The following is a 14,659-nucleotide window of genomic DNA, read 5'->3' as shown; positions in this document are numbered from 1 at the left end:
GGTTACTGTAGCCCTGTAGCATAGTTTGAAGTTGGGTCGTGTGATGCCTCTAGCTTTGTTCTTTTTGCTTAGGATTGCTTTGGCTTCTCAGGCCCGCTATTCAGGCCCTTCTTTGGTTCCATATGAATTTTAAGTTTTTTCTAGTTCTGCTACCTGTAAGAACTACACCTTGGAGGACAATTGACATCTAAATACTGTTTAGTTTTCAGCTCGTAAACACAGTATATCTCTCCATTTATTTAGCTCTTTAAATTTTATCTCATCTATATTTTGTAATCTTATCAGATTTGTTCCCAAGTATTTCACATTTCTGAAGTCACTGTAAATAGTATTATATTTTAAATTTTAATCTCCAATACTTTGTTGTTGGTACATAGAAATACAATTGAATATTTAGACTGATCTTCTATCTGCAGCATTGCCAAACTCATTTATTAGTTCTAATCACTGTATTATATATTCCATAGGATTTTCTACATAGATAATTTGCAAATAAAGACCATTTACTTTTTCCTTTCAAAAAAAAAAAAAGAATGCCAATGGTAGTTTAAAAGGAACAGCATTAAATCTATAAATTGCTCTGGACAGTATAACTGCTTTAACAATATTGATTCTTCCTATCCACAAGCATGGAATGTTTTTCCATTTGTGTCCTCTTGGATTTCCTTGAGCAGTGTTTTGTAGTTCTCCTTGTAGAGATCTTTCACTTCCCTGGTTAACTGTATTCCTAAGTGTTTTGTTATTTTTGTGGCAATTGTGAATGGGATTGCATTCCTGATTTGGCTCTTGGTTTGACTGTTGTTGGTGTATAAGAATGCTAGTGATTTTTGCACATTGATTTTGTATCCTGAGACTGCAGAAGTTGTTCACTGCTTCAAAAGCTTTTGGGCTGAGACTATGGAGTTTTGTAGATATAGTATCATGTTATCTGCAAACAGGAATTGTTTGATTTCCTCTCTTCCTATTTTAATACTCTTTATTTCTTTCTCTTGCCTGATTGCCCTGGCCAGGACTTCCAATATTACATTGAGTAGGAGTAATGAGAGAGGGCATCCTTGTCTTGTCTTGTGCTGGTTTTCAAGGGGAACACTTCTAGTTTTTGCCCATTTAGTGTGATGTTGGCTGTGGCTTGTCATAGATGGCTCTTATTATTTTGAGTTATGTTCCTTCACTATCTGATCTTCAACAAACCTGACAAAAACAAGCAATGGGAAAAAGATTCTCTATTCAATAAATGATGCTGGGATAACTGGTTAGCCATATGCAGAAGATTAAAACTGAACCTCTTCCTTACACCATATACAAAAATGAACTCAAGAGGGATTAAATACTTAAATGTAAAACCCAAAACTATAAAAACCCTGGAATACAATCTAGGCAATACCATCCTGGACACAGAAACAAGCAAAGATTCCATGACGAAGACCCCAAAAGCAATTGCAACAAAAGCAAAAATTGACAAACGGGATTTAACTTAACTAAAGAGCTTCTGCACAGCAAAGGAAACTATCAACAGGGTCAACAGACAACCTACATAATGGAAGAAAATTTTTGCAAACTATGCATCTGACAAAAGTCTAATGTCCAGCTTCTATAAGGAACTTAAGCAAATCACCCATTAAAAAGTGGGCAAAGGACATGAACAGACACTTTTCAACAGAAGGCATACATGTCACCAACAATCGTATTAAAAATAGCTCAACATCACTAATCATTAGAGAAATGCAAATCAAAACGACAATGAGATAACATCTCACACTAGACAGAATGGCTATCATGAAAAGGAAAAAATAACAGATGTTGGCGAGATTGTGGAGTAAGAGGAATGCTTATAGACTGTTCGTGGGAGCGTAAATTAGTTCAACCATTGTGGAAGACAGTGTGGCAATTCCTCAAAGACCTAAAAACAAAAATACCATTCAACCTAGCAACCCCAATGCTGGGTATATTCCCAAAGAAATATAAATTGTGCTATTATAAAGACACGTGCACTTATAAGTTCTTTGCAGCACTATTCACTATAGCAGACATGGAATCAACCTAAATGCTCATCAGTAGTAGAGTAGATAAAGAAAATGTGGTACATATACACCATGGAATACTATGTAGTCATTAAAAAGAACAAGATCATGTCCTTTGCAGGAACATGGACAGAGCTGGAGGCCATTATCCTCAGCAAACTAATGCAGGAATAGAAAACCAAATACCATATGTTCTCACTTACCAGTGGGAGCTAAATGGAGAGAACACATGGACACATAGAGGGGAGCAATACACACTGGGGCCTATCGGAGGTTGAAGGTGGGAGGAGGGAGATCAGGAAAAAGAACTAATGGGTACTAGGCTTAATACCTGGGTGATGAAACAATCTATAAAACAAACCTGCACATGTACCCTGAACTCAAAATAAAAGTTAAATTTAAATAAAAAAGTCCTGGGAAATGCCCACAACAACTTTATCTCTGTCTATCATAGCAGGTTCCACCTCTCAGGTCTCCACCTATCCAAGGACAGAGGTCAGAGACGCTCATCAGCAAAGCAGTCAGGTACTCACCAACAATCCGAGTACATTCAGGACTTGGACTCCATTCTAGATTTTGCCACTGACTTTATGCTAGTTTTTTTCAGGGGAAGGAAGCAAAATAACACTTTTCTTTTAAAGAATTGTTATGCTAATTTCCATGGGGGAACAGATGCAATTACTTACTATTCTTCATGGTCGCAAGCTTCTTGAGTTTTCTGTGGCTTGGAAGGCAAACAAATCCTCACAGCCTCCCCTACTGTGATCCCACTGCAAAGGTGAGACAACTTCCATGGCAAACTTAATGGTAATATTTTCTAATTGAGTTATCCCTACTCTTCTTCCAAGACGTTTTCTCCCCAACATAATCCTCGCAGTCTTTATTTAATCAGAGTCTGTGTGTAATACATTACAGATGCTCAGAGAAACATTTCAGATAAGAATGAAATAATTAGTGGTGTGGGAAACAGACAAAAAAGCTCAGCCAGCCCCAGGTGAGATGGGACTTATGAAGACTTCCTTGACAATCAAGTGAACGAGAAAGCTAGCAGCCAGGAAACCAGGCTGTCCCTCTGACACGAACATCTTGGAAATGCCAAACAAGCATTACTGAGATGCTGAAGAGGAATAGTTAGCTGGCCAGGGCAGAGGGAACAGCAAAAAGCAGAGTTTACAGGGCCTAAAGAACAACTGAGTTACCTGACTTACATTGGTTGGTGCAACTCCCTTGGAGCAGGCGTAAGAGGCTACCAGTTGCCTTACTCATGGTGGGCAGTCTTCTGGGAAATGCACTGAGAAACAAAGCAGTGAAGTACCTGGAGGGCAGCCATGCTAAGGTAAGGCAAAAACCAAGCCCTGGTCCTTCTCTCACTTTCAAGTCTTCTTAAGGGAGGAAGAGATTTGATAGATTATCCACTAAATTTCATTGGGACAGTCACTATGTCCCAAATTTCACTGGGACAGACAGCTGGATGGGTGGAAGTCATTTTATATAAGGCCAAATAAAAGATTTTTAAAACAAGTTAAGGATAAAGTAAAGCAAAAGGAGGAAGATGATAAATGAGAAGTAACTTGGAATCACATTAAATACAGCCATCACAGTAACAAAAAAAAAAAATTGTATTGAGCTCTTGCTGGGATTGAAGAGAAATGAACAGTTTAATAATTCAATGGGCCTGGAACAATGGCCCAAACCTGTAATCCTGGCACTTTGGGAAGCTGAGGCAGGAGGATCACTTGAGTTCAAGAGTTCAAGGCCAACCTGGACAACATGTCTCTATAAATAATTTAAAAAGTAGCCGGGCATGGTGGTGCATGCCTGTGGTCCCACCTACTCGGAAGCCTGAGGCAGGAGGATCACCTGAGCCCAGGAGGTCCAGGAAGCAGTGAGCTGTGACTGTGCCACGGCACTCCAGCCTGGGTGACAGAGCGATACTCTGTCAAAAATAAAAATTAAAATTAATGGAAGGATTTGCAAAAAACAAACAAAAAAAAGCAAGTAGAAAATATCGGAGACAATTCAAGATCATTATGACCATGACCTTTAATTAAAATTATAAGAATAAATAAAATTAAAAGAACAACAGAACTAGAAAAAAAACCACAGACGTAGAAAAATATAAAATGTATTCTGTAGTTGTAAATAATACTCTAGGAACACATAAGTCCTGGCAAAACCCAGTTTGCTGTTCAGGTTATGTTTTGGCTTTAAAATGTGTTGTTCTGACTTGAGGAAATAGGCGATAGAGAGGGTAAAGATGATAGGAAAATAAAAACACTGCTAAATAAAGTCATTAGAAGGCAAAGAAGAAGGTAAAGGGAAAAATTCGTGGTAAATTAGGCTGGAAGATAAGAGGATGAAACAAAGTAGCTTTCTCACGTATTTTAGTAATAATTGTTTTGAGTGAGCATAACTTGCCTTTAAAGGGGGTAAATATTTTTAAGAAAATATAGATGTTGCCCTCCTTGTTACGTGTTCTGACATGTATATTAACTCATTTAACAAATATGTATGGTATCAGGCATTGTTCTAAGCACTAGTAGGAAATAAAATAGGCGAAGTTCCTGCTATCATAGTGAAGGAAGAGAGACATAAAAAATAAACAAATATAATAAATTATATAGGATTAGTAGTATGGGGCCAGGCACGGTGGCTCATGCCTGTAATCTCAGCACTTTGGGAAGCCAAGGTGGGAGGATCGCTTGAGCCCAGGAGTTCGAGACCAGCCTGGGCAACAGAGTGAGTTCTTTTTTTTTCCAAAAAAAAAAAATTGATAGGGTCAGTAGTATGGAAAAACCATCAAGGAAGAGTTATTGATCGTGCTGATGTGGTAGGTCCAGAGGAATCTAGGGGTCATGCTATTTTATATGAGGGCTCCAAGAAGGTCTCCCTGAGAAAGGTTTTCAACAAAGTGAGGGAGAAAGACAGATGCTGTCTGGAGAAAGAATGTTCCAGGCAGCAGGAACAGCAGTGCAAAGGCCCTGAGGTGGCATGGAAATGGCTTTGGTTTATTTTCTTCATTTACTGCTACCTGGTCTTCTCTCAATATAGGAGGACTAAAATTAAGGGCCACCAGAGAGAAAGTTTCATGAGGCAAATATGAATTTACCAGACTCAATTTGTTCAACAAATATCTTTTGAGTACCTGTGAGATAAACCAAGCACTGTTCTAGGTGCTAGGGCACAAACTTTCCAAAACAAAGTTTCTGGCCCTAATGAAGCATCCCATTGTAGAGGAAGAGACTGACAAGTAGGCCAAAGTAGTAAAGAACACATAGCACAGCACAGGCACTGAAAAGAAAAGAAAAGCAATGAAGAGGCACAGGGACTGAGTGTGTTGGTGGGGGATGAGCCCCAGAACCCAGATGGATCCTGAAAGGCACACAGGTGTGTCAAAAAGGAAAATACTCGCAGATGATTTTCCAATCCTGGAACCACAGGGAAGGGTTAGACACAAACAATCCTTGTGGATGAGCAAGTAGTTAAACATTAACACAAAGGACTAAGATCCAAAACAATACAGACAACAACAGGAAGCAAATATTAAGGCAGTTGCTGATTAACTTATTCAGTAAGCATTTTTCAGTAAGTACTTTTAGGTAAGCTTGCAGAATGCAAAGTGAAGCTAGAAGATAAATGAGCTCACAAAGGGTGGGGGAATAACAAGTCAGAGAGGGTGGCGAAAGAACCTTACAAAGGAAGCAACAGAAAGCAGAAACAAACATGTGAGGAAATAAGGAAGAATCTAAGGAATCCAAGTTCGAGAAGGACTATAAAAGACTCAGAGCAAAAACAGCAATGTGAAATGTACCCATGGATATCATTATTTAAAAAGAACCCAGACTGGGTGTGGTGGCTCATGCCTGTAATCCCAGCACTTTAAGAGACCAAGGTGGGCAGATCACTTGAGCCCAGGAGTCCAAGACCAGACTGGTCAACATGACAAAACCTGTCTCCACAAAAAAATACAAAAATTAGCCAGGCATGGGTGGCACGTGCCTGTAGTTTCAGCTACTAGGGAGGCTGAGGTGGGAGGATCTATTGAGCCAGTGAGGTCGAGGCTGCAGTGAGCTGTGATCACACCACTGCACTCCAGTCTGAGCAACAGAGTAAGACCTTGTCTCAAAATAAATAAAAAAATAAATAACCCATAATCCACTGCATTTATGGCAGGAATCATCTTCCTTGGTCATTATTTCTTTTTTATTTTTTTTTAGAGATGGGGTCTCACTATGTTGCCCAGGCTGGTCTCAAAATCCTGGGCTCAAACAATCTGCCTGCCTTGGCCTCCCAAAGTGCTAAGACTGCAGGCATGAGCCACCACTTCTGGCCTTCATTATTTCAAGTATAGATTTCTACCAGCTCACCACTAGCTCTCACTGGTAACACATTCCTCAGTAAGCCTTTCTATCTCTTTTAGCCATAATAGTAATAACTAAAACAGCAATATTAATCGACTTCAGACAATCCTAAGTCAAAAGAACAAAGCTGGAGGCAACACGCTACCTGACTTCAAACTATACTACAAGCCTACAGTAACCAAAACAGCATGGTACTGGTACCAAAACAGAGATATAGACCAATGGAACAGAACAGAGTCCTCAGAAATAATACCACACATCTACAACCATCTGATCTTTGACAAACCTGACAAAAACAAGAAATGGGGAAAGGATTCCCTATTTAATAAATGGTGTTGGGAAAATTGACTAGCCATAAGTAGAAAGCTGAAATTGGATTCTTCCCTTACTCCTTATACGAAAATTAATTCAAGATGGATTAGAGACTTAAATGTTACACCTAAAACCATAAAAACCCTAGAAGAAAACCTAGGTAATACCATTCAAGACATAGGCATGGGCAAGGGCTTCATGTCTAAAACACCAAAAGCAACAGCAACAAAAGCCAAAATTGACAAATGGGATCTAATTAAACTAAAGAGCTTCTGCACAGCAAAAGAAACTACCATCAGAGTGAACAGGCAACCTACAGAATGGGAGAAAATTGTTGCAATCTACTCATCTCACAAAGGGCTAATATCCAGAACCTATAAAGAACTCAATCAAATTTACAAGAAAAAAACAAACAATCCCATCAAAAACTGGGTAAAGGATATGAACAGACACTTCTCAAAAGAAGACATTCATACAGCCAACAGACCCATGAAAAAATGCTCATCATCACTGGCCATCAGAGAAATGCAAATCAAAACCACAATGAGATACCATCTCACACCAATTAGAATGGCAGTTATTAAAAAATCAGGAAACAACAGGTGCTGGAGAGGATGTGGAGAAATAGGAACACTTTTACACTGTTGGTGGGACTGCAAACTAGTTCAACCATTGTGGAAAACAGTGTGGCGATTCCTCAAGGATCTAGAACTAGAAATACCATTTGACCCAGTCATCCCATTACTGGGTATATACCCAAAGGATTATAAGTCATGCTGCTATAAAGACACATGAACACGTATGTTTATTGCAGCACTGTTCACAACAGCAAAGACTTGAAATCAACCCAAATGTCCATCAGTGACAGACTGGATTAAGAAAATGTGGCACATATACACCATGGAATACTATGCAGCCATAAAAAAGGATGAGTTCGTGTCCTTTGTAGGGACATGGGTGCAGCTGGAAACCATCATTCTCAGCAAACTATCGCAAGAACAGAAAACCAAATACTGCATATTCTCACTCATAGGTGGGAATTGAACAATGAGATCACTTGGACACAGGAAGGGGAACATCACACACTGGGTCCTTTTGTGGGGTGGATAGCATTAGGGGATATACCTAATGTAAATGACGAGTTAATGGGTGCAGCACACCAAGATGGCACGTGTATACATATGTAACAAACCTGCACAATTTGCACATGTACCCTACAACTTAAAGTATAATAATAATAATAAAATAAAATAAAATTTGAAAAAGACCTATCTTTCCCCTAAATGTATTTAATATTGTCCAGCATGGGCCTTGAGGCTGCACCAAGATACAATTATCCCTCAAATTTTGATGACTTGATGACTTTCAGGAGTTGTCCACAAATACTCAGGAGACTTGTGCCTAACAAGAATCTTGAAATATCGTGGTGTTGAAATTATTTGTGCAATGAGTGAGTGAGTGAGTGAGTGGTAACAGCCAGACAAGAATAGGCAAGGGCTAAAGCGAGAAGAATGGAGTCTCTCTACATTGTGTAGCAAGCCTCAAAACATCACCTTCCCTGTGCTTTGCAACGTAGCCCAGAGCACTTACCTTTAGGTGATGTCTGATATTATATTATGGAGTGGTGATCCCAAACTGAAGAGTCTAAATCTGGAATTTTTGTGACTGTCACAGAAAAACTCATCCTTCAAAAATAAATGTGAATCAAAAGACCATAAGGAATTAGTGATTATAATATGTAAGTGCAGGGTCTATAACTGTCTTTAACACGATAGTGAGTATTTGAGTACCTTAACTCCAGAGATGGTCAGAGGCAGCCTCTAGACACTTAGACCAGAGCTGTGAGAAGGCTAAAGGAATTCTTACTGCTATTTCTGATTGAGAGATCGAAGCAAAACTGAGATGCTTTGATCTACAGTCAAAGAAAAGCCTGAGAAACACAGCATGAGAATGTCCTTGTCATTCCTTCTTTTCTACCCAGATAATTCTCTTTAACCTGCACCAATTTCTCCTTGTGTGTGCCTGCCCGTGGGGTTAGAGCTGCCCTGACCCAGCCACCAGCCCAGGGCCAGCAAGTATACAAAAGCGTTCTAGGCATACAGTCTTCGTGTTTAAGACCAGACTCTCCACTCTATTCTTATCACTTCATCCCACTTTCTTCATTTAACTGCCTACTTGGCCTCCAGACCCTATTTTCTTTGATTATTTTTCTCTTTATATCTCACTTAGCAGATTCTAATGATGTTTAACTTATACACAAAAATAACTTTTATGTATTATTTGGTGAATATTAAACCTAGGCTAAAAAAACACACAAATCAATTTTTTTGAGATAGCATCTGGCTCTGTCACCAGGCTACAGTACAGTGATACAAACATAACTCACTGCAGCCTTATCCTCCCTGACTCAAGTGATCCTCCTGCCTCAGCTTCTCAGGTATCTGGAACCCCAGGTGCACACCACCATACCGGCCTAATTTTCTTATTTTTTGTAGAGACGGGGTTTTGCCATGTTGCCCAAGCTGGTCTTGAACTCTTGGACTCCAGCAATCTACCTGCCTCAATCTCCCAAAGTGCTTGGATTACAGACATAAACCACTGCACCCGGCCCAAATTAAAATTTTAATATACAAAACACACGTTGAATTTTAAAAATCATTTATTGTACAATATAACAGAAGCATGTATAAAACATATATATTCAATTTTGATAAGAAATTATGTAGCAAACACCTGTATAGTGACTATCAGATCAAGAAATGGAATATTATCACCTCAGAAGTTGCTAGAAGTATTACTGCTATCCTCACTTTGGTTTTGTTTTATTTTGCTTTTTAATGTTTTCTTGATAGTTTTACCTTCTATGTACAAAACCCTAGATAATATAGTTTAATATTGGCTACTGTTCAACTTTATATATATATACATATATATATGCAATTTTAAAGTCTTGTGTTGGACATCTTCAATCCCATTAGCATAGACCTGGAATTATATGGATAAATCTCACTTGGAGATAACATCAAGTCTCAGATAACATTAAAGGGTTCTCTCCTCTTGGACCACCTTTGCAAATAAAAGGCCTGAGATGAATGTTCATGGTGACTCCATCCACTACTCCTTGATTCACCACAATCCTGTAGTCTTCTCCACCACCCCGACTCTGTTCTCCCAACTCTTGCACTTGAGAAAGCCATCCTTAATGCCTGCTGGCCCTATTGTTTTCATCCTAATTTGCCTACCAATGAAATACTTAAATGCCCATGATTCAACACAGCCTGCCTGCCCTGGATTATAATCCTTCTGCTCATTCCCCCAAAAATTCACTTATTTGTAGAGCCTCTCTTTCTGTTATTTTTTTTTTTAGATTGACAAAATAAACATGGAGGGCAAACTTCAAAAATAATTGATGTAAGAAGAGTCTTCCAGATGTATCAAGAGAGGGTGAAAGGACCTATCCTCCTACTTTGCTTTGGAGAGGATGTGTTTATTTACCAAGCACTGACTGATTAAGCACTACCATGTTCAAGGAAGTGTGCTAGGCACTACAGAGGAAATAAAGAAGAATAAAACCAAGAACCTGCCTTTCCTGAAGCTCGTCTGCTGGTTGGGGGTTGAGGTATAAAAACAACCACAAGAAGTTGGTTGGATAGTTAAGAGTTTTGTCACTCTTGGAAGATTCTCCAGGCAATCACTATTTCAGCCAGCACAGGTGTTGCTCTTTCTTCATATAAAAAAGATCAAGGATCCAAACTTACCTGAAAAACTAAAATGGTATCAAGTGTCCCCATTAGAATGGTGGGCTTTTCAGCAATTGTTGCATATCAATTACATAAATTGAAGAGCAAGGGAAATACTAAAATGTTCATTCATGATCCACATGTGTGTAGCAGCCCAAGGCTTTGTTGTGGGAGCAATGGCTCTTGTTGTGGGCTATTCCATGTTTCAGGAATTGTGGTTGAAACGTAAACCTTAGGAGAACAGATGCCATCTTCATCTTATTGGATAAATTCCCTTCAGTTACTCATTATTGAGCTTACATGTTTGTTGAAAATAAATCATTTGAATGGGCTCAGATGATTTTTTTTAATTATAATGCAATGTAATCAATTGCAGAGGGAATGAAGAGATTACAGGAGATAATCACTGAGTTAGAACTTGAAGTATGAGAAACAGTTTACCTAGCGGTAAGGAAGTTATGTTTCCTATACAGTTAGTAGCCTGTATAAACAGTCACAGCATGGAGGATATGCATGGTAGGCTGAGAGGACACATACGAGTGCTACGTGGACATTCTGAAGGTATGCTTTGAAGATACAGAAAAGGGCAAAGAGTAAATGTAAAACTGGGGCAGATTCTGAAGGCATTAAGTGTCATGCCACACACAAACTATTAACAATAAACGATCAACCTTTTAAAAGAGAGGACCAATATGATCATATTTGCATTTCACAAAGATAAATCTTGTGGCAGAGCAAAGGTTCATTTGGGAAGTGGAGAAGAGGAGAAGACTACTCAATCTAGTTATTAAAATGAGAGCATTCACAGAGGAACACAGGGGTGAGGAGAGTGTGTTGTCAGCTGATTGTCCCTGGGTCTCTTTTAGAACCATCTTCTACTTTCCCGAGTCACCTGCACACTTCATGGCTACTCTAGAGCTACCACCCCAATGGGTCTAGGAGCAATCACCTGTTTCCTGGGGCAATAGATAGACCCTTGTTGGGGCCAGGCATAGCAGCTCACACCTGTAATCCCAGTGCTTTGAGAGGCCAAGGAAGGAGGATCATTTGAGGCCAGGAGTTTGAGACCAGCCTTTGCAATATAGTGAGACACCCATCTCTACAAAAAGGTTTTAAAAAGTAGATCCTTGAAACAACCTTGGGCTGTACCCATTTGACATATTCCGCAAAAACTTTTTATTTTTCTTTATCTTTTTGAGACAGGGTCTTGCTCTGTTGCCCAAGCTGGAGTATAGTGGTGTAATCATGGTTCACTGCAACCTCAAACTCCTGGGCTCAATCGATCCTCCCACCTCAGCTTCCTGAGTAGCTGGGATTACAGGCATGGTCCAACATGCCTGACTAATTTACGTATATTTCGTAGAGACAGGGTTTTACCATGTTGCCCAGGCTAGTCTTGAACTTCTGGGTTCAAGAGATCCTCCCACCTCAGCCTCCCAGAATGCTGGGATTACAGTTGTGAGCCACAACATCCAGCCAGAATCTTTGAACTATAATATGTTGCTGAATCTAATCCACTCTTAGATGAAGAAATTTAGCCCCAGAGAAGTTTAGTAACTCACCCAAGGTCAGACAAATTATCACTGACTGAGTCAGGACCCAAATCTATCCCAAGACCTGAGGTTTCATGTTTGTCATGCAACAAAATAAAAACACAGTAAGAACAAAACAAAATAAGAACCAAAACTCAGACTCTCTGAGTCTTGGGTCAGTTGTTTTTCTATGACTGAGTCACACCCAGGTGTGGATAATTTTAGGTAAAGCTCTAATCGTTTCAGAGCTCTTACAATAGGCAGGGCAGCAAACTCTGAAACACCCTAAATAAACACAGTTATTCCTCTGGATAGTCTACTAAACTGGACAGTTTGCTCAGGGCTCTCCTTTGGTCTTTCTGCATCACATGAAAAGAGGTTGAAGAATCTGTAGGAGTGCCTTAGTGTAAGTACAGAGGTAATCATGGTGGGGGAAACAAGCTCATTAAGAAGCAATAACAAAAAGCAGTGGGTCAGGTGGTTTTTAAAGAGGTTGACATGAAAGGAAGTTCAACTAAAGATAAGTGCACTTTCTGATTTACTACTTTAAATGAAATACATGTAACCTGTCTGATGCAGAGTGAGGTAAGTAGACAATATGGGGTGTGATATAAGATACCCCAGAGCCAAACCACATACCTACCATACCTCCAAAGTTGCCATTTACCACCATGAGAAACAGTATTTGGGAGTGGTAAGTCATTGCCTCAAGAAACTCTTGCCTCTCCCTTCTATTCCTATTTAAATGACTTAATAGGTGATGCATTATTTCATTCGTTAATATCCTCCATTGTACTGCTTGGTAATATGTGCTATGGCAGCATGATGGTTTAGGAGAAATGACTACAAAAGCAAATGTGGTTTACAGAAGTTTTATTATAAACTCTTTCTTTTCATACCACAATCAGTTCTTTTATATAGATAATATTTTCCCCATTTAGGATGAGAAAACTGAGGCTCAGAGAGGTTAAGGGGATAGGCCCACGTTACATAGCCAGAAAGAAGCAGAGCTGGGATTTTCATTGTTGTTGTTGTTGTTGCTGCTGCTGCTGTTGTTGTTGTTGTTAGTGCCTTGCTCTGTCACCCAGGCTGGAATACAGTAGCATGATCTTGGCTCACTGCAATTCATGCGACCCTCCCCGCTTGGCTTTCCGTGTAGGTGGGACTACAAGTACGCACCACCACGCCCAGCTAATTTTTGTGTTTTTTGTAGAGATGAGGTTTCACCATGTTCCTGGGCTCAAGCGATTCACTCACCTCAGCCTTCCAAAGCACTGGGCTTACAGGCATAAGCCACCACTCCTAGCCTAGAGCTGGGATTTTAATCCATGTCTTCTGAAGGCAAATACTGTATTCTTTTCATTACATCTGTGTGGTATATCAGCAGAAATCATTAAGACAAATGGGACTCATCGTTGAAAAAAGGAACAAATATAACGTGTAAGAAAGTGTGGTATAAATAAAAGATCGAAATTTAATGTATTTTTAGAAAACCTTTATATCAACCAGCTCTCTAGATATTATTGAGTACACTATGCTTGTGGATTTAAAATGTATATAGGAAATACAAGCCCGTGTCCTCACAGGTGCCTCCTAGGAAAAACTAGCAGGTTTGTTTTTGTTTTTGTTTTTGATGATCTAAAGGATTTCAGCAAATAAATGTTTCCCCAGATACCTGAAAAACCCACTCATCCTCTTAAGGCAGGTCACAAAACTGAAGAATTTTTAAATAAAGCAGAAATTTTAATCCAAATCTTTCTTCTATTCTGTTGGTCTTAATACTAACTAGATAAACAGACTAAAAACAAAAGAACAAAACCACTGTTCCTTAAAGTTTAAACTTTCATCTACACTCATTCCTTTTTTTCTTTTTTCTTTTTTTTTTTTTTTTTTTTTTTTTTTGAGACGGAGTCTTGCTCTGTCGCCCAGGCTGGAGTGCAGTGGAGCAATCTTGGCTCACTGCAACCTCCACGTCTGAGGTTCAAGTGATTCTCCTGCCTCAGCCTCTCGAGTAGCTGGGATTACAGGCGCTCACCACTACACCAAGCTAATTTTTCGTATTTTTAGTAGAAACGGGGTTTCACATGTTGACCAGGCTGCTCTTGAACTCCTGACCTCGTAATTCACCCACCTTGGCTTCCCAAAGTGCTGGAATTACAGGTGTGAGCCACTGCGCCCAGCCTGCACTCATTCTTTAGAAGAATAATGCCCAAGACCACAGCCTGCAATGTGCACACAGTCACCTGGGCATCTTGTGAAAATGTGGATTCTGGTTCTACAGGACTGAGATGGGGCCTAAGACCCTGTATTTTTAATCAACCCCACACTCTGAGTAGCAAAGCCCTAAAATACTTTTGTATGTTTAAGTTGACATATATTGTCAAATGCTGGCTTCTCCCAAACACCAGTGAAAGAATCTCTTCATAAGGCAAAGTTGAGTTTATTGCTCACCACCATAGGGAGATGGCTACTGTGAACTGGTGGTCCCCAACCTTTTTTGGCACAAGGGATGGGTTTCATGGAAGACAACTTTTCTCTGGATGGGGTGGTCAGGTGGGGATAGTTTGGGGATGAAATTGTTCCACCTCAGATCATCAGACATCAGATTCTCATAAGGAGCACACAACCTAGATCCCTCACATGCGCAGTTCACAACAGGGTTCGCACTCCTGTGAGAATCTCAAGCTGCTGCT

At 39.7% G+C, this 14,659-nt stretch overlaps 1 protein-coding gene across 2 annotated transcripts in view; it reads left to right on the top strand.

The window, feature by feature from the left end:
* Nucleotides 1-13,792, top strand: part of LOC105465902 (small integral membrane protein 10 like 1) — a 295,615-nt gene extending 281,823 nt beyond the window's left edge. For both annotated transcript variants that reach the window (XM_071072209.1, XM_071072207.1), the window contains one exon: nucleotides 10,062-13,792. In XM_071072209.1, coding sequence (XP_070928310.1) covers nucleotides 10,062-10,074 — 13 coding nt within the window. In that variant the 3' untranslated portion in view covers nucleotides 10,075-13,792. The remainder of the gene's footprint in view (nucleotides 1-10,061) is intronic.
* The last annotated feature ends 867 nt before the right edge of the window (nucleotides 13,793-14,659 follow it).

Source organism: Macaca nemestrina, chromosome 10 (genome assembly GCF_043159975.1).
Source record: "Macaca nemestrina isolate mMacNem1 chromosome 10, mMacNem.hap1, whole genome shotgun sequence".
NCBI lineage: Eukaryota > Metazoa > Chordata > Mammalia > Primates > Cercopithecidae > Macaca > Macaca nemestrina.
Note: the sequence above shows the minus strand (reverse complement) of the source record. Positions and strands in the feature narration are given on the sequence as shown.